Source organism: Macrobrachium nipponense, chromosome 21, assembly GCF_015104395.2.
Source record: "Macrobrachium nipponense isolate FS-2020 chromosome 21, ASM1510439v2, whole genome shotgun sequence".
NCBI lineage: Eukaryota > Metazoa > Arthropoda > Malacostraca > Decapoda > Palaemonidae > Macrobrachium > Macrobrachium nipponense.
This window is the reverse complement of record NC_087212.1, coordinates 69,345,954-69,369,910: the sequence shown is the minus strand read 5'-3', so window position 1 is coordinate 69,369,910 and position 23,957 is coordinate 69,345,954. Positions and strand designations below refer to the sequence as shown.

Here is a 23,957-nt window from a genome sequence, read left to right as displayed (position 1 = left end):
TTCTAAAGTAGATATCTTTATTGAGACATAATGGTATGAAATTAAAAGTTATGTTGAGCACCAACATCAGTGCAGAGATATGAAAGGGCAAACAACTTGGCAAAGAAAACAGCAATATAAAACATACTGAGGACTTCCCCTAATACTTTTGGTGCTCCCTCTTTCCTTGTGTTTCCTCTCTATTATGTAAGTCAAGTAACAATTTTTGCTCCTTTATGAACAAGGCATAGTTAAAGAGATGATTTACAATATCTAATCCAGATGATTGCATGAACTTGTTCAAAGTCCCAATCATGTCAGATATAAATAACCAATTATAATAAGCTCTTACTTCACCACTCTTCCTGCCATAATTCTTTTCGTCGCTCTTTCTACTACGACGTTTTCGCCCAGAATCATCAAGACGTTCTGGAGAAGACTTTCTTTTGAAATTTCGTCCAGATCTCGTTCGTGATTCTTCTAGGTCATCTTCTGTGATGTCAATATCTGATATGCTCAGCACTGACTCTGCAAATGCAAAACATTACTTAATCTAGCAGCCTTCAGCATCTATAGTACTCATACAAAAGATCAGCAAATTTGAAACATTACTTAATCTAGCAGCCTTCAGCATCTATAGCACTCATACAAAAGCCCTGTAAACTTGACAATATAACACTATGTGAACCTAACTTTCAATAGAAATAAAAACACATGGAGGTTGAAAAATGACATTTTTATAAAATATCTTATATATATATATATATATATATATATATATATATATATATATATATATATATATATATATATATATATATATACTTACCGAGTAATTACTAAGCTAAAAGTTTCTACTCGACAGCAGCTTGAATTCTGAAATTAGCGAAAGAGAATCTTGTTTTTAGGTAGGTGACAAGGTTCCACCCACTTCCAAGGTAAGAGAGAGGTACAACTCAGCCAATAGCTCAATTTGTTTATACTAAAAGTCCATATGCAGAGAGGAGTGCATCTCCATCCGTAATTACTGGGCAAGTATATATAAAATTTTAGTTTAACATAAATGTTATTTTTATATATGTAACCTACCCAGTAATTATTTAGCTGATTCCCTGTTGAAGGTGCTGGGGAATCATGGAAAACATAATGGCTTAAAACATAAATATACTAAGGATTAATACAGCTTTGTGACAAAGGTCAATACTGAAGGCCAACAAAGCATACAGTTTTGCCCTTGCCCAGGGCTTAGTACCATAAAATAAATCACCAGAACAACGTTGTCACCTACACTAAAAAATTAAAAAACAGAACTAATGCTCAAGATTAAAAACTGGTGAGTACTCCAGGTACACTGTACCGCCCAACTCCCCTATGACTCAACATCATTTTTCAAAGAGAGAGACAAAAGGAAGGCATATTTCCTACACTTCCTCATCCAACAATTTGCCAAATATGGAAGCAAGCCCAAGGTACTACAATTTTTAGAAATAATCTCCGCATCTCGTAAGTAATGCATGGCAAAAAGAGATTGCTCTTTCATCACATTGTTTGAAGAATGGAAGAGGGAAAGATTGTTTGAATGCTACATTGTACGTTCTAATCTTTAGGGCTGACAAATCCTCCTCAACTATCTGAGAGTGAGCCTCTAAAATGAGGTTCCTTTAAAAGGATATTGTATTCTTAGACGGGGTCTTGAAGAATTTTTCACTGAACACCACAAGTTATTAAATTCCCCTCTAATCTTTTCCATCCTTTGCAAGCCTCTCTCCTCCTCTTCCAGTCCAATGATGTCAGTCAAATTTTTAATAGCGAAAGCACAAGGGCAAGATTGTGAAGGATTCTCATTTTTACCTAAAAAATCCAGAGAGAGAGAGAGAGAGAGAGAGAGAGAGAGAGAGAGAGAGAGAGAGAGAGAGAGAGAGAGAGAGAGAGAGAGAGAGAACACACTGCTTCTCCCCCAGAAAAGGTGACTCTTTCGTCGACAGTGTGAAGCTCTCTGACTCTCTTTGCCGTTGCCAGAGCCAGTAAGAAAATAGTCTTCCTTTTTAGATCCCGAAGCGAGGAAGACCAAAAAGGTTCAAAAGGTGGACCAGACAACCATTTCTGGACCACGTACAGATTCCAAGAGAAAGAGGCTTCTTTCCTCGATTTGGAAATATTAAAAGACTTCACAAGATCTGAGCGGTCTTGATTATTAAAATGTCCAGATCTCTATGATGAAATACAGAGCTGAGCATTGCTCTACATCCCTTAATTGTAGATCACGACAGGCCCTTTGAAGATCGCAAATACAGGAGGAGGTCTGTTATTTATGGAACCCTATTGGAGGACTCACGCATACATTTGGCAATCGCCTCTGCAGCTGATCTTGAAAAGCCTTTTGCTTGGATGAGTTTACTGACAGTCGTTAAGCCTGTCAGGGCTAGAGTGGATAGGCTTTGGTGGAACACCCTGAAATGGGAATGGTAGGTAGGAGCCTTGGGAAGTCTGTCAGGAGACCTAGAAGGTCTGGAAACCACTCCTCCTGAGGCCAGAAGGGAGAAATGAGTCATCGATGTTCTGATGTGATCAAAACTTCCTCAGGCCTCTCTCATTATCCAAATGGAGGAAATATGTAGATATTTACAACAATAGAGCCTATCAAAGAAACACAAAGGCAAGGTATGGTTGACCCCTTAAATCATACAGATGTAGAGATTTGATAAGGGACAACCTTTTATAATCTTTTAATTTCACTACCTATCCCAGAATAAGACTACCTCCAAACTCCCTACGAGCCATGTTGATCTTATTGAAAGATATATCGGGTACTGGGGTCATGTCTTTAAAGTACGTATTGAAATTCCAGCTCTCAGGAAAGATCGGAAGAAACTAAATTGATTGATTGATCATGGAATTTAGGGCATAGCCCAAGCATTGGGACCTGCAACTAAAGAGACTGTTCTCTGAGTTTTCAGCCAGGTCGCTCGCATACGTTTACAATTACTTTGCGAGAGAAAAGATAAACAAAGGGCCCTTGACTGATGTGACAAGTTTACGATTGGGCAGGTGAAGCTACCAATATTCCTGATGTAAAATGACAAATTTTCAATCAACTTGTATTTTTCATAACTAACAAATCCTTGGTCTAATAAACCGATGGCATTTCCCCCTTTGTCTACAAAGGGAAAAGTCTTTTAGAATCAAATACAAAGCATTCTGATGACACCTCCTGTCATCTGCCACAACATTTTGGTTTAACCATAGGCAAGGGAAGTTAAAGCCTGACTAGACGCTAGTTTACTACCGGCTTTAGCAGCCGCCTTCCTCTTCTGGTTTCTTTCTAGTTTTGACAAATGGGAGGCTAAAGTCTTCCACTTCTATTTGGTCCAGCCTTTGCTACAAGACTGGAAACTAGAAGTTCTAGTGTTAGACATAACTAATGAGCTAAACAGTGACAATCTGTAATAAATGTCAAGAAATGTAGAATAATTATATAATAATGCCAAAAGGCTACCAAATAATAGTTCACCAAAGCGAAGAAAACCAAAATCCAAAATCAAGCAGCTTAGTCAACACCATGTGTGGACCTAATAAGCTGCAGAAACAAATTGGGCTATTGACCAAGTCGTTCCTCTCTCTTACCCCGAAAGTGGGCGGGGCCTTGTCACCTACCTAAAAACAAAAGAATCACTACGGCTAATTTCAAAATCCAAGCAGCTGTTGAGTAGAAACTCCCAGCTGAGTAATTACTGGGTAAATTACATATAAAAATAATGCTAATAAATTACCAACACAAGTAATCAAAAAAATACTTGAAAATCAATACAATATCTAATCAAATCAGATCTCTGCAATACTTACAACAATAAAGACATCATTGCATTAAATAAAATGCATAAAGCAAATATAAAACTAAACAACTGGTTATAAAATCATATAACTTCAAGCTAAAGAACACTCCACATTGAAAATTAAGTAATCTGGTCACAAAAGAGAAAAAGCCTTCTTATAACCACCCATCAAATGAGCAAGAGGGAGAGCAATATATAAATAGTTGCATGTGTTGCCACCATACAAGTAAAGGAATTTATATACATACCTAGTGAGTCATGATTTTCTGTAATAGTAGAGAGGGGAACAGCAGAACCCTCTCTTGTGCTGCGACGCTGGTTGGGACCAATGTGGGTAAAAGAGTGCTGCAACTGTTGTAGCTTCTCCCGTGTTTCATTCACCTGCCCTTTACCTAGAAGATCCATGACTAGGCCAATTTGTCCAGCCTGAAAATGAAAAGAAATGTGAATGAAAATACTGTTTTAGTAAACCTAATATAGATAATATACCATACTGGTGGACAAAACTAAGCAAACACTTACAACCCTACATAAATGTTAACTGCGTGTTTTCATTATTTATTAAATACCCCTCGGGTATTCTGTTAATAGTTTTGTGGATTTATTAATGTCAATACAGGACACAACGTTAAATTGTATTTAACAGATAGATTTCCTCAATAAACTATCCCATGATGGTTTTCATACAAGAATATCAATATATTAACAAACTCCATCAAATGATTTTACTTACAATATGTAAATTCCAGCTTTGGTCAGGAATTAAAATTTATCCCAGACTGTGGAATTTTACATATTCTATAAGTACACTTTAATATTGAAAACAATCTGACCTACATTTTTAGATATTTCACCTGAACCATGTGAAGGACGTCAAACCAAGAAGCTTTAGATTGTGAAATATATGTTGATAGTAACAAACCGCATTCTTGCAATAAATATTAACGCATTTAATCTATAAAATGTCTATTTTTTTTTTTTTTACCTCAGATGACTGAAAGGTATTAAAATCTGTTCGGTCAGTGTAAAAAAGTAGACAAAAAAAAATAGCATTAGTGCTGCTTAAATCAATTTTTGTTAATAAAACCATTAATATTTCCTTTTTGTTTTCATCTACATGTCTAAATTGTACTGCATTACCTATGGTATACTATCAACTAATATTTTGTGTATATAGAACCTTGGTATGGAATAACGAGACCCATAATAGACTGCATGAGAGGGTTACATTAATTTGAAGTGGCAAAACTGAACAAAACTGCTGACAAATAAAATTCTGAACTGAAATTGGCAATATTTGAAGAGATAAAACTGCCTACAATTAACATATTAACTCTTTCATTTGCAGAATTATCATTTTCAAACAGGTAACCATTTTCATTTCTTTATTTTAATTTGTTTTGTTTACCGAAATAAAAATTCATTGTTCAAGAACTGGCATAGTCTTGTGTACTCATGTATTTTTATTGCATGATTTCTTACCTACATACAGCACATCATATTCCCTATTCGAATCTGGACAGTTTTGTTTTTCATGCTGAATTTAAAACTGTAAAATGGTATTTAAATCAATAAAATAGCTATTTGTTTAATTTGAAAATTGTTTTCCATCTAATCCTGATGTATTGTGACCCATTAAGTCATATTACAAGACTCCAATCAGGTTATCCTGAAGGATTTTCCTCTTGAATAAGAGTTGAAAACTGAAGTAAATAAAATTAAAGTTGGAGAGCTAAAAAGAACAGATCATATGCAAAAGGCTGAATACAATGCAACATAGTGCCAAAGGGAAGCTACAAAAGACTTGCAGTACCATACAATTATCACTGCAAGAGGTACTCCATTATGGGAAGGCCTGTTTTACTCTATACCATGTATGAAGATTCATGACTAGATTAAGGTGGAAGAATCTTCTTAAAAATGAGGAAGTGTCCAACTATGTATGTGGTGTCTATTGGCTGGGAACAAGACTAAGATCTTAAGGACTGAAAAAGGGGGAAGAGCTCAATTAGAAAAGTAGTAAAAGAGAAAGTACCAGGAATGAAGGCCAACACGAAGACCCAGAAAACCAAGTAGAAAGTGCCTATATGAAGGCATTGACCAGATGGGAATTCAAGAAGCAAGTGCAAATGGCAAGAAGAATAGAGAGGGCTCATTTCACATCACTTCCTACTCAGCAAAATCTGACACAAAAACAAAATTATGATTATGTATTAGTGGGGGAGGTGATCTACCCTCCATTTCACTTGTTTGAAGTACACATTCAGCACTCAGTCCATACGTATCAGCCATATGCTTAATCATGAGTAAAGATACAAAGGTCTATCATTCTTCTGAATGCAAAACAGTATTTTCTACCCAATACAAGTCTTTATCAGTAACATACAACCTCAATACTTTATTCATAAATGTGTATGATATTAAAAAAAAAAAAATTCTAACCATGTCATTTTTTTCCCTTTCAACAAAGATTCTCTCCTGTTTCTCTTGGTCAAGTAGAAGTCTGGCATTTTTCAGCTTCAGTTCAAGATTCTTGATGTCCTTCTGAGACTTTAATAACTCTTCCTGAAGACGAACAACTTCAGCCTCTAACTTTTTAACCCTGATGATATCTGACTCCTCACAGTCCACAAACTCATAAAATTCTGAAAACAAAGTATGTATGAGGGTACAAAGTTCAACTATTCAAATCTAATTTTAATATCTCTTGAATGTTCAACTATTCAAATCTACTTTTAATATTTCTTGAACTAGCATCAACTGTTCTCATTTGAGGGTAAAATTCATCCGCTGTTACCTGACTTAACAAAAGTCTTCCAAACTATGAAGGAAGACAGATATAAACAAACTGGCTCTAACTACAACAAAAGAGCAAAAGTAACTTGAAACAACTAGAAGCAAATGTGATGGAAACAAAGTAAAAAAATGATAATGTTTGGTCATAAGTCAAACACCAAGACCAGAAAGTGCAATACTTTATGCAAATCTTTAAACTATGCTGATTAATCTGTTTTACTGATGGAGATCTAAAAAATTTCAGGGCATGAGTAATAAAACATTAAAAACACCAGTGATATTTCTCATTTGAGATGCATGTAACACTATTACATCAATTAATGTATAATTCATATAAACTAAATTCAACTGAAATTAGTAATCATAATGTAAAGCACCTATGGAGAAAAATCTAAAATGGCACATTATAATGCAGTAACAGGATAAATAAAAATTGACAAGCATTATCAAATTAAAATCAAGTACAGCAGTAAGCACATTTTTTTCATGTAAATGTAAAATAAAAACAAATGAAAAAAAATTGAACATACTCTTTTCCACTGGCTCACTGCATACCAGCAAACACTGGATGATGCCGTTATACTGAGCAGATAACGACTCCATTTTCACCTTACTGCTAAGGTCTTCCTGACAACCTGAGAAATAAACCACATATTATAAAAAAGCAGTTAAAACTTATGGAAAATATTATTCAAGCTCTCTCATATGGGTTCCACAACACTGTACTGTGCACGGCACACTGTAGACAGAGCTATAAGATTTGTGTAGCACTCATTCGGTCTCATCTTGCACTGTCTTCTCTGAAACTTCTGTTTCTTCACAACCTCATGAATCATTCACAGTACATATACATGTATGCTTATATTTATGTCCCAAATGTTTCCTGGTTCACTGTCCTTGTATTTGTTAGACAGAATGTGGTCTCACAAGGCATGTGCCCTCTGGATCCTAAAGTATATCTTGACCTACAATATTTTTCATCAACCTGCAAATGCTATTAAAAGCACGTACTGTATATTTATCCAAGTACTTACTTTATGCATGATTACTAAATCTATGCCGATGATTAACTTACATTTCATTTTTTTCACCAATCACCTTTTACTGCAGTCTTTTTTTTTGCCTACAACAATCACTAAGTGATACAGCAATTATTTCTACAACTAGCAACTGCATTCCCTTTACCAGGATTGTCTCTTGGCCAGCCAGCTTCATGCGGTCCCACTATCTGAAATGATCAACCTCAGGTCACCCTAAAAATTTTCTTTTACTACCCTTTCTTCGTTGTCTATGATTCCTGTTTATTTGATACTGTTTTGGCAAAGTTTTTACTTTGGTCACGACCTAGGTAGTAATTTGTTATTTAGCTGGTGCTTGGAAGAGTTCTCCTTCTCACCTACCTTCTTTTCCCTTTTTATTAGCTGTATGATGCATTTTTAATTGTATTCCTTTGTTGAACTTTGTGAATTTCTGACAAATTTTTGTTTTGATATTTACTGAATCCACTACTAATAACGCTTTAAGTAATACATAGTGATTTCTTATAATACTTCTCTGTACGCTTTGTGGGGCAGTTGTTCTTCCTTACTTTATCACTTTTTTGAGTACTGTGATTTGGTCTTTATTCTCTGAGCATTTGTTATATTTCATTTTCCCCTATCATACTTGTTAAAGCCTTTCATATTTTTGTCACCCTTCAACAGATACACCCTGCACCCTAAGAGGTCTTATTCTACCACCAACCTTATAAATTGACGCTCTACTCTCCACAAAATGTTTTTGGTTTTCAAAGCTTTTCAATTTTTAGGATCTCAGATAAAGGATTATGTAGTATAATTAGTTATTCTACATAAATATTTGCCTCTAAATTTAGTCATTTACATTGTACAAAGTAGAATTTAAGTTTGTAAAAAAAAGTAATTGCTTTCATTACTCACATAAGCTCAATGCAGTAGCTGCGCAGGGTCTATTCAGTATTAATTCTATGAATATAATGTTTCAAAATATAAATGCTTTTGTTTTAGATGGTTAAAGTCAAATACATACCTATTTCTATCAAGTAATGTGCAAAAGTATTCATATTTTCCCATTAGATCAATCCACCTTATTAATATGTAGTCTGTTTTTGTATTTAGTTATATTTTTTGTACTTAATTTAGCTACTTATCTGGCTCTTGAGTAATGTCTATCCTTGGTTGCAGGACGTGTTATAGTACTTTATCGGGAGATGGTCAAGCTACGGTAAAGGCCGGCTATTTGGTATTTTACCCTATGGCCTAGCTTATTTAAGCTACAAACATATCTGAACACCCAAGTCTGGTCCAAAGTGGCCACATTCCAAGAGAGGTGGCTGCTAGGTATGTTGCTTCTCTGTCTTATACCTTTGGCCTACCAACCCAAATCCCCGAATTCCCATCGGGTCCTTTACCTTGTTGGATATCCTAGTTCTAAGGTAAGTTACAGGTTAGCTAGTAGTCTGACCAGTTATGTAGGTTGCCATGAAAAAAAGTCTACTTAAACTGTTGTTGTCCCTCCAAAAACAGTTGAGTAGCCTACATTTTAATTATACCTAGTACCTATACGTATATATTTTGTGATTTAAACGGATTTTATATTTATTTCTAGCCCAATGAAATGCTTGCTTAACATCCCTAAGTATAAGTATATCTAATTACAGTCGACTGTCAAAATACAACGGTAAATTGTTAGGCTACTTAGCAAACAAAATAGGTAACTTGGGTAAAACACCACGGCAGGCCAAACAGGCCACCTACAATCAACGCTTGCCACCCTCCGAAAAAGTACATTATAACGCGTCCTGACACCGGAGATGGGCATCAGTCGCGACTTCTTCTTGGTGAGAAACGGAGCTAAAGACCTCTACTCTCCTTTCGAAGTAAGTATTTTCTCCAAAGTTAGAAATTAAGGCCAAATTTTAAGATTTAAACAGAGGGTACTGAAAACGGTCTCAAACGTAGTGCAAATCTCACCAAAACGCGTTCAACATTTTTACTTACAACTCGAGGTATTTAGAAGATTGACGCCATCTCGATGTTTACGGAGTCGCTTGTGTCAATAAACTAACCATTTCCTGTGATAAATTCGCTCACCACTTGTGCCCACAGACGCTGGGGCACTTTTATCAATCACAACAAACGGAAAACTTTTCCTCACCGAGTAAACAACTGTTTTGAAGAAGACGACGACGAAGAGTGCACTTCGATAATTTTTTAAATAAATAGTAAAACATCAATATTTTAATTATTTATGATGATTAATTTGAAAATATTCGTTATTGAAAAAGTAACTCGATTCTGACTCAAATTTAAGTAATTATTTTTTGGAATTAGAACGTTCTTTTAAGTCCTGTATTATGACGTCACGACATCTTGACTTTCGTACCTATTGTAAATAATTGCTTTACTCAACTTTCTTGCAGAACAGTTTACCAGTTATTCATGCAGATTATCAGCTCTTCATGTAATTGGTATAATCGTAATGCGCATATATATCTTCATTATTTACTTTTTGGATATATGAAGATGTTTTACTGCCGGATTATCGCCGTAGTGTGACGCAATCGTTTTCGGTCGATGCGCCTCTGTTTTCGCACCATAAGAAATTATGGGGCCGAATTTGCAATGACCAGAAAGTCGTTAAAAGAGGAAAGTTAGCATTGAGGGGCATATGTTTTGATGGAGAAAAATACAAATTTATTCAATAGCTTTTTTGTAAAAAATACTTGATTACAAAAAACTTGATTGACAACATATATAGAAGAACGGGTTAAAGCAATAGGGCTACAACAACCCTATGAAGAGAAGGAAAGTGACGTAGTGGGAAAATTTCTATTTTCAGGTAACAACGAAATAAGAAAAGAAACCATATACTTGATGTGGACAAAAAAAAAAAAAAAAACAAGATTTAGAGGCGCCGTTGCAAAGGCATTGCCTCGACCCATAACTACTACTACTACTACGGCAGTGGAAATCTCACCAAAAACGCTTTAGAAATTTTTACATACAACTAAAAATGTTTCGAAGATTGACGCCATCTTGATGTTTACGGAGTCGCTTGTGTCAACAAACTTCCCATTTCCTGTGCTAAATCTGCACACCACTTGTACCCATAGACGCTGGGGCACTTTCATCACAACAATCGTAAACCCACCTCTTACCAGCACTTATTCAAGGGGACTACGGCATTCTTTGCGGCGTTTTGCGCTCTTCAATTGTTTATCAGTGTTGTCAATTGGTATGTGTTTACCCTCCAAACTAGGTATAAGACTTACACAAAACCAGGGAAATAAGTGAAATTAGCGTATCTATTTGTATTGTATATACGTACATATTACAGCAATTTTATCATTACTGCATTACTATGACAACTAGAATTCATCGAAACAGTTTGTAAATGCATCGGCGTATGTGTGACGCTCCACTAGATTGGCAACGATGAGTAATTTTTCCTCACGTCGTCTGCTCATAAGTATACATCCGAAACATTTGTAATTTTTGGGGGTTAATTTGGTTGCAAAAAAGGGATAATAGACATGAATTAAATAAACATTTTGAAGTAAAGTTAAACTAAATATTGAGTAAAGTAAACAATTAAGGGAATAAAGCTTTGCATCTCATAATCAGTGTTGTCGTCTGCTGCTCGTAACTGTGTTTGCGGAGTGAGTGCTTAGGAACCAGGAACCACAGCGTGGTTCAAGTGCACTGTGGAGTGAATTAAGACCAAAATGTGTATAATTACAATCAAATAAGCACTGTGGAGTTTCAGTTGTGATGGCAGTAAGGATAAAAACCACCAATTACAAGGTAAGAATGAATTCAGTTCCAACCATCACCCCGGGAATAACAAGTTTCATACTTTCACTAATATAGGGTAGAACACCACGGCAGGCCAACCCTCATCACGGTGGACGGGTCTTATTCACTCGATATTTAATTGGTGAAACAAGAATACAATTGCAACTCTAAGCATACCATTTAATAGACTGAAGTTTCTTCAACATAATGTGATATATGAAAGCCCCATACGAACTAAAATAAGCATGTGAGCTCTTCGTAAAATATGTTTTCAAGGCAGTTTTGAAATCCAATATGGCGGCTACGTTTTGCATGGAAGGTTCTCATCAGTGACGGCCACCATCTTTCCCCAGCCTTCCCAGCACTCATTTGAACAATGTTAGCGTATATATGTAACGTTTATTGATCTTACTCAAGATTGCAGTTGTAATCAGCACAATAAAACAACATTTTGTTGCCTATATTAGTGAAAGTATGAAACTTGTTATTCCCGGGGTATGGTTGGAACTGAATTTATTCTTACCTTGTAATCGGTGGTTTTTATCCTTACTGCCATCACAACTGAAACTCCACAGTGCTTATTTGATTGTAATTATATACACATTTTGGTCTTAATTCACTCCACAGTGCACTTGAACCACGCTGTGGTTCCTGGTTCCTAAGCACTCACTCCGCAAACACAGTTACGAGCAGCAGACGACAACACTGATTATGAGATGCAAAGCTTTATTCCCTTAATTGTTTACTTTACTCAATATTTAGTTTAACTTTACTTCAAAATGTTTATTTAATTCATGTCTATTATCCCTTTTTTGCAACCAAATTAACCCCCAAAAATTACAAATGTTTCGGATGTATACTTACGAGCAGACGACGTGAGGAAAAATGACTCATCGTTGCCAATCTAGTGGAGCGTCACACCTACGCCGATGCATTTACAAACTGTTTCGATGAATTCTAGTTGTCATAGTAATGCAGTAATGATAAATTGCTGTAATTTGTACGTATATATAATACAAATAGATACACTAATTTCACTTATTTCCCCGGTTTTGTGTAAGTCTTATACCTAGTTTGGAGGGTAAACACATACCAATTGACAACACTGATAAACAATTGAAGAGCACAAAACGCCGCAAAGAATGCCGTAGTCCCCTTGAATAAGTGCTGGTAAGAGGTTGGTTTACGATTGTTGTGATGAAAGTGCCCCAGCGTCTATGGGTACAAGTGGTGTGCAGATTTAGCACAGGAAATGGGAAGTTTGTTGACACAAGTGACTCCGTAAACATCAAGATGGCGTCAATCTTCGAAACATTTTTAGTTGTAAGTAAAAATTTCTAAAGCGTTTTGGTGAGATTTCCACTGCCGTAGCCACCCTTTTCACTACCCTCTGTTTAAATCTTAAAATTTGGCCTTAATTTCTAACTTTGGAGAAAATACTTACTTCGAAAGGAGAGTAGAGTCTTTAGCTCCGTTTCATTCATCACCAAACAACAAGTCGCGACTGATGCCCATCTCCGGTGTCAGGACGCGTTATAATGTACTTTTTCGGAGGGTGGCAAGCGTTGATTGTAGGTGGCCTGTTTGGCCTGCTGTGATGTTTTACCCTAGGCAACAAAATGTTGTTTTATTGTGCTGATTACAACTGCAATCTTGAGTAAGATCAATAAACGTTACATATATACGCTAACATTGTTCAAATGAGTGCTGGGAAGCCTGGGGAAAGATGGTGGCCGTCACTGATGATAACCTTCCATGCAAAACGTAGCCGCCATATTGGATTTCAAAACTGCCTTGAAAACATATTTTACGAAGAGCTCACATGCTTATGTGATGTTCGTATATTGGGGGGGCCTTTTCATATATCACAGTATGTTGACGAAACTTCAGTCTTTTAAATGGTATGCTTAGAGTTGCAATTGTATTCTTGTTTCACCAATTAAATATCAAGTGAATAAGACCCGTCCACTGTGATGAGGGTTGGCCTGCCGTGGTGTTCTACCCTAGTTACATTCAGCTTACATTCAACGATTATAATAATATCATATTTCGAATATTAACGGTGTAATTCGCATACAGTAATTTATTAAAACACTTTTCAGTTGCAAATGTACTCCCAGATATCCTTTTATTTACCTAAAAACTTACAAATAGCGTAACTATCTAAAGCCCGGGACACAGTGTTACCATACAAAAACACCATAGGCGGATGGACAGATGAAAAAAAACAAGAGTATAGCCTAGGTAGGTACCTACAACAGGAAACGTTAACTTTCAAAGAAATATACCCGAAATGGATCCACTACTTAGGCTACATCTACCTGGGAATACTATGGAATATTGTAGCCTTCTACTTCGTACCAACTAATGTACTGTAATTTCACTTAATTAAATGGGCGCCTTTCCTCTTTCAAAACATCGACCTGGCCCGCTCAAGCTAAGCTCTGGGTTACGATAGGTATGTTACCTAGTAGGTAGGTATTATGAACTTCAGCCAACTTGGCCCATATATAATTACCTTTACAGCCAGAATCGCCTGCGCATTTCAAAAAGACCAAACTATTGCCTCCACGGTCTTCTTGTTCCTGTCCTTGACGCTAATTCTCCTAATTACACACGAGATATCTTTCGGTAAAACTCTTTCCACACACGAATTTCGCGCTGTTGTTGTGACCACAGTCGTGACTCTATAAATGAATGAATAACAGGCAGTATATAGGGAGTTGGGAGCCAATGGGCACTCTTCGGATCCCTTATCCGTTTACTGGTTCCTCTCTTGTAGGGTCGAAAGGTGTTTGTTGACTGTCACTTGTTTTATACCGGAATTTTAAAAACAAGCGGTTGACGTTTAGTTGAGTTCATTTTATTCAAACAATCCCATTTACTTTATTTTGTCGCTAGATTTCGGTAAATTTGGTTTCAATTTCATAAAATTTTACATTTTAAAGAAAAATTAAGCTGTTTTTTGGCAATTATTTAGTACTTGAAGAGTTACAACACAATACTTGAAAGTTGCTTAAACTGAACGGAACGTGCATTCCAATTTCCAAATTATTTTCATCGTAATACAATGCCAAACATTTGAAATAACATTAGTATTCTAAGATTTTAGAAAGTATTTAGACTGCATAGACTAAGAATTTTATGCATTACTTAATCGAGTTGAAATATCCAGGTTTCGTTTTGAAACGTCGTTGCGTTCTGACGTCATCGAATTTAGAGGAATGAAGAGATGAGTGTCAATTTAAGTACTTGAGTCCTGGGGGAATTTCTTTCATGATAGATAGGGCTGGCGAGAAAAACGGTTGTTACATGCTGCAACAAATGAGGCATTTGTTGCATTTACTTCCAAGTACAGTGGATCACACTTTGTAATGTCTCATAAGTAATTTCATTATTTTCATTTTGAACTATGATCATTTATTTATTCATAATTCCTTGTAAATACAAGGTTGCTCGACAAATTATGATGCAATTTTATAAAATAGTCATCTCGAGAATAAGAGGCAGCAAATAATATAGAAAAGATCATTTGTGGCAATTTTCACTCATCGTGACTTATGGCGATGTGTAAAATAAAAAAAAATAACTGAAATCCATGGAAAACAGTTTTACAATGAGAAATTAAGTTAGTTGTATGCAGTGTATACTTAACCAAAATAAGAACTAGAATATGTTTTCTATATATATATATAATATATATATATATATATATATATATATATATATATATATATATATCTTAAATGCATGCAAGAAAAATAGATTAACAATAATTAACGTAAAGGTAAAAAAAGAGACTGAACATAGCACAGCGGGGCGCAAAAAAAATTAACATTTGAATGTGGTATGCATCGCACGAGGTATGAAATAGCAGTTCTGTAAGGATGATGAAGATGAACCAACCCAATTATGTCTGAGTAAAGGGACTGCGTTGTTTAGGTCACTCTGCAACGGTTCTGGATTGAAGTACTTAAATATTTGAATGGTGCCAGAAGAAAAGGAGGAAGAGAAACATAAAGGAACGGATACAAAAGATGATTTGTGTGTCTTACGCAAACCTGAAGGGAACAATAAAACAGTCATTTACTTATATATTGCGTGAAACAGAAAGACGTTAGTTATATAAAGGAACCTGACTCTCAAAGCGCTGTCTATGAAATCAGTAATAGTAAATATAATGTTCACCTAAAGAAGTTATTTTAGATATTAAGATTTTTAGATGAAAACTCAAGAAAATGAGGAAACGAGAACTAGGAACGCAAGGTTAAAACAATCAGGATTATTAACAGGGAGAATACTTGGAAAATGGGAAACGTTATTTTACGATTATTCGTGCAATATTAAATTCTGAATTTATATATATATTCTTGTCCTGACCCTACACTTGTTCAAGTGTTTAAGAGGTATATTTACTGTCAAGTGTCTGCCACATATCGGCGTCTGCCACTCTGCCTAGTGTTAACTAGACCCAGTCGGTAGACCTACACACACACACACACACACACACACACACACACACACACACACACACACACACACACACACACACATATATATATATATATATATATATATATATATATATATATATATATGTATATAATTTTCTTTGTATGTTACGTGAATTTTTCATACTTCGATATTAAGCCACGTATATCACTTAATATCGAATTTACCAGAGAGAGAGAGAGAGAGAGAGAGAGAGAGAGAGAGAGAGAGAGAGAGAGAGAGAGAGAGAGAGAGTTTCATTTACACAACGGTTTCTGCTACTTAACCTTTCAGTTTATCTCTCTCTCGACATCTTACCAGACAGACAATGCTAAAGTGACTCAGCCAAGACCGGTTAAAAAGAGATCAGTAGCTATTCATATCTGGAGGCGTTTGGCCAGAGGTCGTATTTTTCCTAGGTATTATAAAGTGGGTTTTGTAGTGTCAGTCTTCAACAAATAATCTTTCTTTTGAGGGGAAATTATTTGAAATGCTCTCTTGTCTCAGAGGTTTTTAAGATAACTCGCATAATGTTATGGGTTAAAAGGTTAAACTAGATGAATATCAAATCCTATATATGAAGAGAATGTTATTGGTAAGTCTTTAGAAATTTGTAATGAAATGTCATGTTTGAGTGTTTATAATGTCTAATGCCAAAATTAAAAAAGAAGAACAAAAAAAACAGCGTCGCCTCCTTTTAGGTGTGTTTCGCTTAGGCGAGAGGTGGTTGACTGATTTATTTATGTAACTAGTAGCGTTGCAACTACTACGGTGATCGAGAAGGGAAGTAATGTTTCTCGTTGTGAATGGTTTCGATTACAAATGGAAGTAGCATCGCCAACTTCAAGGAAGCGTTTGCTCTCAATCTACATGTTTCTGTTGGCAAACTCCTTTCCCCCATCAATGGCACTAGTAAGGACCATCAATAAGTTAGCGACGTGTGTTGATGACGTCACATAGCACTGTAGACACCCTTATCATTTTGAGAGAAAAATAAAACAGAATCTTATGATTTTTGGATCTATAATTTATTATTCAGTGCTAAATGAATAAAAAGAAGCGGACATTAATAATATGGGCATGCTATGTACAAACTGACGTGTTTTTGAAATCGCCCATTTAACAAGATTTTCACGTTAGTTGAAGAAAGATGGAGGATTCGAATGATTTTGGAAAAACTGGAACAATAATTACATTTCGCCGTCGAAATTTTGCCAGCTAGAGGGTAAAGTATATAAGCACAATACAATAGTATGGTTGTAATATTTAATGTAAGTGCCAAATAATAACTGTTGTCGAAGTTTGTACATTGACCTGCGAGTGTCCTTTTTCTGAAAGGCAGTCGTATTAAAATCAATGTTCAGAGGATAAAAACACTCTCTCCGGAGAGAGAGAGAGAGAGAGAGAGAGAGAGAGAGAGAGAGAGAGAGAGAGAGAGAGAGAGAGAGAGAGAGAGAGCGAGGAGAGAGAGAGACCGACGAGAGAGAGAGAGAGAGAGAGGACGCTTTGATTTCCGTCCTGCTCACGCTTTTATCAGAGCTAGGAAGGCTAGAAATTCCCCCACTGCTCGCTCGTAAACAGGCCAAACCGGGCAAGATGTGACGTTACAGATCAAGCGGATAGCAACGAACCAAATCAAGATTTTCTGAGGACGGTAAATATCAGGCATCAACGAAGGTTCAGCACTGTTGTTGTAAAACGTGAAATGCAACATCTCTTTATTTATACTATCAAATAAATACCGTATTCTTATGAGAGATATAACAAATATCTCGCATCCTAGCTTCGGTGTCTGATGTGATTTGGCGAGTGAATGGAAATATGAGCTGGTCAAATCAAAGTCTAAAGAGTGAAGTAAGTATAGATCTTCAGTCCAATGACATCGGGTGAGTGGTTTTACCGCCGCGTCCTTAAAAAGAAAGCAAAAAAAAAAAAAAAAAAATAGCAGACTCTACGGCAGTGGTTCTTCAAACGGGGGCGAGGGGGGGGGGGGTGAATAATGGAAAGTAAATAGATTAATTTTTATCATTACGCTTTTTAATTTTTTTGTCAAAGGAATGTCCAAATCTAAGATTCTCTCTCTCTCTCTCTCTCTCTCTCTCTCTCTCTCTCTCTCTCTCTCTCTCTCTCTCTCTATATAATATTATATATATATATATATATATATATATAGATATTATATATATATATATATTATATATATTATATATGCAAGTATAATAAAACCTCATTAGTCTCATAAGGTTATGTATTCAAAGATAGTAAATTTTGTTTTAATGGGGAATTTTTTGTACAAAAGTTTGGCATGGCTATGGGTAATCCCTTATCTCCTGTTCTTAGTAATATTTACATGGAATTTTTTTAGACAAAACTCTTACCAAGAATTTTGCCCCAAAAAGTTATTTGGTTTAGATATGTGGATGACATCTTCTGTATTTGGCCAGTTCACGAAAATCTCCAGGAATTCCTTAATAATCTCAATAATTTAGTCCCTTCTATAAAATTTACTGTAGAGGAAGAAAGAAATTGTAATTTGAATTTTCTTGATGTAACTGTCCATAGAAATGATAGAAATTCCACGTTGTCAGTCTTTCGAAAATCAACTAACATTGCCTCTTTTGTTCATTACTACTCCAATCACCATTGACGCTGAAATTAAAACTATTTATGATATTGCATTGAAACTTAAATACCCAAGGACTTTTGTAGATGTGGCATGGAAAAGAGCTAGAAAAACATTTTATTCAATTAATGACAAACTTGAATTTAGTAAGCATAACATTCTAAAATTACCCTATGATGAAAGGTTTTTAGATATTCCTAGAATTTTAAAGCTTTTTAACATATATGTTGTTTTCAGTAATATTAATGTCAAGAGTTTAGTAATCAAAAATTCTCCTAAAGATCTTCCAGGCTGCATATATGAAATTCCTTGCCAAAAAGTGTGATATAAAAGTCTATTACGGACAGACCGGTAAATCTCTTTCACCACGTCTCAAACAACATCAATATTCTCTGTGAGAACTGGGCAAATATCGAATGCATTATTCGTACATATGAGAGATTTAGACCATCGTATTAACTGGAGCCAAGCAAGAGCCTTAATCTCATGTATTGACACAGTTAAAAGGAATATCATTGAATCTTGTTTCATCAAGTCAAATAATAGAGATGTTCTAAATTTAAGTCTTGGTTTATTTAAACTTGATGCTTTCATAATGAAGAGAGTTGTAGATAAATATAAGCAACAAAATTAATATATTCAGTTTTACATGTTTTGGACTGTAAAGATACTTTGTAATTTCGGTTATGGTCAAATCTGTTTAGGTTTGTGACCGTGTGATATTCGATAACCCTGGATTATCGCTTTTAATTTTTACCCTTTTGACAATTAACCATCTGGTATTCTTGATCTTGTTGTGTACCTGAGACCTTTCCTTGACAATGTCTTAGTAAAGACGAAAGCGCTTGGATTTCTGACTATCATTTTCCTGTGGGATTCGCTTATTTATGAAGTCACGTGCATCTACTGTGATTTTTTAAGCACACACACACACACACACAGATATATATATATATATATATATATATATATATATATATATATGTATATATATATATATATATATATATATATATATATATATATATATATATAAGTTTAGGTTTACAGGCAAAATATATTTCGGGCAGAGAGTTCAGCCCCCAGATGAGAATGTTTCCATACGCCTGTATATATATATATATATATATATATATATATATATATATATATATATATATATATATATATCAATAATAATTTTGCTAAATAAGCTATCTATAATTCCGGATTTATTATAATAAAAGTTCAGAATGAGTCAGAGAATTATTTAAACTCGCCACAATTTTTCCTCGTCTGACCTATATGAGTCATATTCAGAATACTTTTGCAGTCATTGATGTCATCAGACAGTCTTTATAAAACGCACAATTCTTCAAGAAACTAATAAATGAAGAACTTCGAGAAAAGAATTTAAATAAGTTTCAAGTCGAGGTGACCGAATCAATTTACTTAAGATTTTATTTACTGAGTCACTTAGCTCTTGAATACTTGGCGTTGATTTCGCGATGCTTCTCGAAGACTTGATGTCAAATTAGATAAAACAGGGAGAATAAAAAGAAAGGATAAAGTCTTAGGCTGACGCTCCATAAAAAAAGGTAAAGTAAAATGTCTCTGCATAAGTATGTTTGAGCCAGTAACTGAGCATAGGACATAATTAACAAGACACAGACGCAGCCTCACCTACATAGTACTATCGTTTCATAGTCATATGGTCTCGAAGAGCTCCAGTTGCTGCAAACATTACGAATAAAATGAACGAGAAAGATACAAGGGTTTAAATGGCCGAGTGAGATTTGTGAATTTTGTTATCAATGAGGTCCCCTCTGTACTCTCCTCTCAGTTGTTTAAAATCTGAAGATAGCGTGCGCCTTATAAGGAATCGCGTTTATTCGTATGTAAAGATGTATACGAACGAACGTCCGGTAGTAGAGATTAATATAAAGTCCGTCGTGTCGAAGCCGTTTCTCACTCCGTTGTCTGGTGGGAGACGGCTTGTGTTGTGCCCTCTGCAACATCCCTTTCTTCTTCTTCATCTTTTGCGTCTGGTCCTGTGGTAATCGAGGAGAATCCAACGACATGAAGGCCCTTGGTCTCCTGATAGCACTCGCCTCGCTCGCTTGTTGCGCAGGTAATGTGAAAGAGGTTCATTTTCTGTAGCTTTTCGGACACATAAATGACATAAGATACGGTTCTGTGCTGCAGAAATCCGCACCAAATGGTGGGCCTTTCTAATTGTGACTAAATAGCACCGCTAGAATATATTCAGGGAAATGTGTACTTCACTCTGTGCGAGCACAGAAGTGCATTTTTTATGCCTGCAGATTGACCCAAACATATATATTTAAGCATAGTCAGATGTGTATGGGCATATTCGGACTGCGTGAGTGACTGTCAATAATACCCAAACATACTGAAAGTATAATATATAGCAGCCCTACGCTGACCTCACCAATCACAACCACTACTGTCGCAAATTTCAGCGACGTTTAAACGATTCGTTTAATCCCAGATGTTATGGGACGGACGACCTAACCAAACAGGAGGGTGAAGACTGAACAAGAATGGAATTTTACAAGTATTTTATTACAAAATTAAACTCTGTTATATATAACATGGGAATCAAAGCCACGGCTTTCTCTTACACAAACTTTAAACCTCAAGGTAATATGCTCGCACACGCGACGCATTAATTTGCTACAAAGAAGAACCGACACGCCATTAGTCTACCTTCTTAAATCATGAAGAGTTTGTCGCAAATAATATGGCCAGTATTAAACACTAACTCCTCTTTGATCAATTACCATGGCTGTAATATAGATGGCTCACGTTTTGATTTTATCTGTGGAATAGGTTTACCGCAGCCTTCTTTGGCTGACAACTAGTCACAGAGTAGATAATCATGTCTAGACAGTGGTTTCATGTTCCTCGAATTATTAAGTTTCTTTCTTATCATTTTCACTTCTCTTTTGTTCACAGCGTCGCAGAGTTGCTTTTCTAGGCAAGAAAAGAAAGACCTGGCGAAAATGAGAATGGCAAATCGGTGCAAAGACCCCACTGAAAGATTTGTGCATGTTCCAGTACCTGACGGTTTCGAATACGTAAGTCTGGCATAAAGGCGGTTCCTCATGAGTAAATTTTATTTTTTACCACAATTGCAGTGCAAATTAAATATTAATTTGATACTTGGTGCTTTCCTAGTGTCATTAGTAATGTAATAAAGTATTTTTTTTAGTTCTGAAGTTTGCAGTTGTGTTAATCGGCTAATGTCTCTGTTGTTAGACGTCTACCAAGGAATAATTCTCAGCTCCTCATTTTAAAACAGTTTGTGTCGAGTTCCTCAGTGTTTCCCTCCCTTCCACAGATCATGCCAAGCACGGTCCAGGTGAAACGTTGCGATGGGTATTGCTGGATGATGAACAGAGCTTGTCTACCAACGAAAATTGAGAAAAAAATGGTCAAGGTTAGTATCTTAGTATCTCGAACGTCCAACAGCAACAGGCGTCTCAAGTGGAGGAGTTTCTGTTCATATGAGTGAACAATTTTGGTTGAAGTCCGAATTAGTTACCACAACGCTTCAGAGGAATTTTTCCAGAATTTTAGAACCAAAATGACCTAAGGTATCTTTTGAATGTGATGAAATCATTACTAGATAACTGTGTCACATGAAAACCATATTATTGTTGACTTATTCTCACTCACCCCTATCATATACAGGTCCAGGCAACACGCATGGCTCCGAATATGGTTACGGCAATGGAATGCCCGGTAGTGGAAGTGGATGAACACGTTAGCTGCGGATGCGAATGCATGACATCTAAGGAAGACTGTTCAGAAAACCAGGTCAGCGTTCTTTCCTCTGCTGCGGCCGAGTTTTTCATAGACGCATAAATTTTTTCGATCGTTGAATTACTACTAAACCCATTCTAACATATTGTAGCTTGTTCATAATACTCTGTTTACGATTTTTTTTTTTTTAATCTTTCGCAGGAGTTTGATGACAAGTCCTGCTCCTGCATGTGCAAAGAGGACCTTCGAGAGATGTGTGGTGGTGACAAAATGTGGAGTTCAGAGAGATGTCTTTGCATTTCAAACGGGGTCCTTCAGGAGATGGCTGGAGATTTGGATGATTAACGCTGAATGTACGGAGGCTCTCTCTCTCTCTCTCTCTCTCTCTCTCTCTCTCTCTCTGCACAGTCATATTTTGAACAAAGTATGTAGTATTAGTACTCAAATGTATTTTAGACCTTTGCGATTATTCGCAAAAGATGTGAATATTTGTGCACACTTACACGAATGCGGTTCTGCTAAACATGTTTGGATGATGGCGTCTTGTGGAAAAAAAACTATCATTATACTGTTCGAATTTACAACTAAAGCCGAGGGGTTTATGGTCCAATAAATTGATCAAAGAACTTTAGATTATTTCATTCCTCACCCACTCGCTGAGGGGATGCTGCCATGCTGCATGGCCTATATCTCTTGAGCCAATCAAAGGCATTGAAGGAAGGACTACATAGATATGATGTGGGAAAAGGATACCGTTTTTTGAACAGAGAGGAGACATGCAATATCACACGAACATGGAGGTATTGAATAATCAAAACATAATTCGAAATGAAGGTGAAATACAAATGAAAATGAGAAAGCTCCTACACGTTCAGACTGGTTCTAAATAAAACGATTATCCGTTAAATAGCCAAACGCGTGTGGGCGTGGTTTATTTATAAGGGCAGATGATATTTGCGCCTCGGCTTCTGCATATATTGATTTGATTTAATATTTCTGTTACTAAGAAACTGTTTAATGGCAAGAGGTTCCAGGCCTAGACAAAATTCACCCAATTAACAGGAACAGATTTCCTTTTAGTTTAGTGTGGATCCTGGTTTAGTGATTCTGCCATATCCATAGAACGCAACCTGTTTCAACAAATTTTGAGTCGTGCAACACTTCTTAGCTCTACAAGAAAACGAGGTTTTTACCCACATGGTGATTTGGTTGAAATTGATGTTTATGCTATATCGGGTCCCCTATCGCCAAAGTAAGTTACTATCCACGACCAACTAACCAGTAATTGACTGATTCATCTGATGAACCAGTGTTACAAATTAGCCTAACCCGGGAACAGAAATCGAGTTACCAAAGTTTTAGCCTGAGCGCCATCCCTGTAACGAACATACATAACTTTTATTAAATACGAATATGGAAACCAATATTTGTTACTTGGTATAAAGCTTGGCAGTAAAATGTTAAACGTATTCTCGAGTGACAAGAGGATCAGCCTATGTTGAGATGTTGTTGAAGAGAAGGGGCAGTAATGTTTTGGTGAGATGAGGGTACCCTCGTCGAGAACCGAAAAAAATCGACTGTAAATTATTCCCTTTTTGAGCTAATGCACTGCCACTGGCGCTCAGAGGCCTGTCATTCTCGATAGATCCAAGT

General features: G+C 36.1%; 2 protein-coding genes across 3 annotated transcripts in view; one reads left to right on the top strand and one right to left on the bottom strand.

Annotated features, from left to right (window-relative positions):
- LOC135198135 (rac GTPase-activating protein 1-like) overlaps positions 1 to 14,180 on the bottom strand; it is a 42,345-nt gene extending 28,165 nt beyond the window's left edge. The window contains exons 1-5 of one of the 2 annotated variants that reach the window (XM_064225609.1): positions 13,941 to 14,180; positions 7,139 to 7,243; positions 6,255 to 6,457; positions 4,061 to 4,238; positions 332 to 507 (exon numbers count right to left, since the gene is read on the bottom strand). In XM_064225609.1, the coding sequence (XP_064081679.1) occupies positions 332 to 507; positions 4,061 to 4,238; positions 6,255 to 6,457; positions 7,139 to 7,211 (630 nt within the window). In that variant the 5' untranslated portion in view covers positions 7,212 to 7,243; positions 13,941 to 14,180. Of the gene's footprint in view, positions 1 to 331; positions 508 to 4,060; positions 4,239 to 6,254; positions 6,458 to 7,138; positions 7,244 to 10,632; positions 10,945 to 13,940 lie in introns of those variants that run through there. The other variant, XM_064225610.1, reaches the window with a different exon arrangement.
- A 6,296-nt stretch (positions 14,181 to 20,476) lies between these two features.
- LOC135198134 (balbiani ring protein 3-like) lies at positions 20,477 to 22,931 on the top strand. The gene is made up of 5 exons (XM_064225608.1): positions 20,477 to 20,646; positions 21,495 to 21,616; positions 21,880 to 21,978; positions 22,233 to 22,358; positions 22,506 to 22,931. The coding sequence occupies exons 1-5, from the start codon at positions 20,595 to 20,597 to the stop codon at positions 22,647 to 22,649; spliced, it is 543 nt and encodes a 180-aa protein (XP_064081678.1). The 5' UTR covers positions 20,477 to 20,594; the 3' UTR covers positions 22,650 to 22,931.
- Positions 22,932 to 23,957: the final 1,026 nt, after the last annotated feature.